Consider the following 2,413-nt stretch of genomic DNA (forward strand, 5'->3'; position numbering starts at 1 on the left):
CCCTTCAAGGTCTTGAGATATTTTACCATATTTCTTTGAGTCCAGTGAAGCAGCTGGTGGTGCAATGGGTGGAGCTCTGCACCTGGAGTCACAAAAACCTGATCCAGCCTCAGATACTTCTTAGCTGTGTGACCATGTACAAGTCTATTAACCTCTGTTTGCCTCAGTTTCCTCAAACTGTAAAATGGGAACAATAACAGTACCTACCTTTCAGGGTTGTTGTCAGGATCAAATGAGATAATAATTATAAAAAGTTCTTAGCACAGTGCTTGGTGCATAGTAGGTGCTATATAAATGCTTTCCCCCTTCCTCCTTACCCTTACTTTCTTTTTTTATTATTATTAATTTATTTTCATTTGTCAACACTCACTTCCGTAGGCTTTTGAGTTTAAAATGTTTCTCCCCCTTCCTCCCCACCACCTTCCCCAAGATGGCATACAATCTGATATAGGCTATACATAGACATTCCTATTAAACATATTTTCTCATTAGTGACGTTGTAAGTAAGAATTAGAACCAATAGGAGGAACCACCAGAAAGAGGAAACAAAACTCAATAGAAGAAAAAAATAGCAAATAGTATGCTTCTATCTGTATCCAAACTCCATAGTTCTGTCTTTGGATGTGGATAGCATTTTCCATGATGAAACCTTTGGAGATGTCTTAGATCCCTTACCCTTATTTTCTAACCTAACCTTGTCACTGCCAGGAAGCTATTTATACTTTGAATTCCCCTTAAGGTGATGAGCATTTATTAAGTGCCTACTGTACATAAGGCATTGAGCTAGGCTCTGGGAATACAGACACAAAATTAATTTTTACTTAATGTCCATCTGTTCTGCCCAGGTCTCATTTATTCAGAACTTCTCTGAGTGTATCTCCGCAGCTTATTTGTTAGTCACCATTGTGTAGCCATGCACATTGGATACAGATCTCCACACCAGGCACTGGGGGTAGACTGGAAATTAAATAAAACATCAGCCTCTGTTCCTTCTCTTCTCGTCCTTTGTGTCCAAAGAGCCTTGAGTGAGAGCTCAGGAGGTAAGATTTTGGTCTGAATAGTAAAATGTAGCTCGAGATTTGACCAGAAATTAAAGCAAAGAGAAGGAAGAAGAACTGGGGGTCTCTCATACTCACCCAATGACTTTGGGGATGGTTTTCTTATATGAATATTCATATAGATGTTCTCAGTGTCCATGGTCCTGACTTTCACGGTGCCAGATGCAAACTTTAGGCTTGTAAGCCCTCAAAGCTTAGTAGGAAAAACAAGGGGAAGTTAATGCTTTGGCTTGGCTAAAAATACTCCCACCAAGAGGATGTGTGTAAACATGCATGGTTATCTGTGGTCTCATGGACATCCAGTAAATATTAAATCAGATCGAAAAGGAAACAGTCTGCACTATTTCAAAACATCTGGCAAGATTGGATATGGGAAGCCATAACTGCCACTTATATGCTGCTATAGGGCTGGCAGATATGTGGCATTTTCTCTGGACCCCTTAGAACTGGAAAGGCAGATGAGTAAAGAACAAGTCTTGTACTTGAACCTCCAAGAGTAGGGCTGGACCAGCTTCTTGGAGAGCAGCTCGGAGTAAGGGACAGATGGTGCTCTCAGCTCTGAGCTACCAATCTTCCTTTTAATCCCTTAATCAGGTTCTCCATCAAGGGTATAGATATTACCAATAAAGTAATAATTTATCATAATGGCTTATACTATCATTTCCACGAGATTCCTGTCTTCCAAGCTTTGTATGTTCTAAAAGGACCACTCACTCACATGATAACTCACAGTACATTTACTGGATGGAATCATAAATAAAAATTATACGAACACTCTCTAGTGGCTGACCCAGCTGCTCTTAGAAGGGTCCAAAATCTCAATTTTCTAGCATCCATCTCCTCTCTTGTTTAAATTGGTTTTCTCAATGTCACCAATGACTGCTTGCTATACTGGTAGATCCCCTCTTTTTCCATCTCTTCTCTCATCTTCAGTCTCTCCTTATTTCTATTCGCATTGCCTACAAACATATGCCAGTCTACCTCACCCTGAAACAAAACTTCCTAGACCCCTTAGACTATCTCTCTTTTCCTTTCACTGTCAAACTCCTAGAATAAATTTTCTAAATTCAAGTGGTCTTAACTTCATCACCACCACCACTCTTCTTAATTGCTTGAAATTTGGCTTCCTGCCTCATCTCTTAATAGGAAACCACTTTATCTGAAGTCACTAATGATTTTTTTAAAAAAAAACTTTTATTTTTATGTTATTTTCATTTCCCAATATATCCCTTTCCCTTCTCCACNAATCTCTTAATAGGAAACCACTTTATCTGAAGTCACTAATGATTTTTTTAAAAAAAACTTTTATTTTTATGTTATTTTCATTTCCCAATATATCCCTTTCCCTTCTCCAC

General features: G+C 38.7%; 1 protein-coding gene across 1 annotated transcript in view; it reads right to left on the reverse strand.

Annotated features, from left to right (window-relative positions):
- LOC114026323 (C-type lectin domain family 4 member F-like) overlaps positions 1-1,248 on the reverse strand; it is a 34,954-nt gene extending 33,706 nt beyond the window's left edge. Inside the window, exon 1 of the mRNA XM_027839999.1 lies at positions 1,137-1,248. Within this exon, the coding sequence (XP_027695800.1) occupies positions 1,137-1,197 (61 nt within the window). The 5' untranslated portion in view covers positions 1,198-1,248. The remainder of the gene's footprint in view (positions 1-1,136) is intronic.
- Between the last annotated feature and the right edge of the window lie 1,165 nt (positions 1,249-2,413).

The sequence above is a fragment of the Vombatus ursinus genome, unplaced genomic scaffold, assembly GCF_900497805.2.
Source record: "Vombatus ursinus unplaced genomic scaffold, bare-nosed wombat genome assembly UNPS02014837.1, whole genome shotgun sequence".
In the NCBI taxonomy this organism is placed as follows: domain Eukaryota; kingdom Metazoa; phylum Chordata; class Mammalia; order Diprotodontia; family Vombatidae; genus Vombatus; species Vombatus ursinus.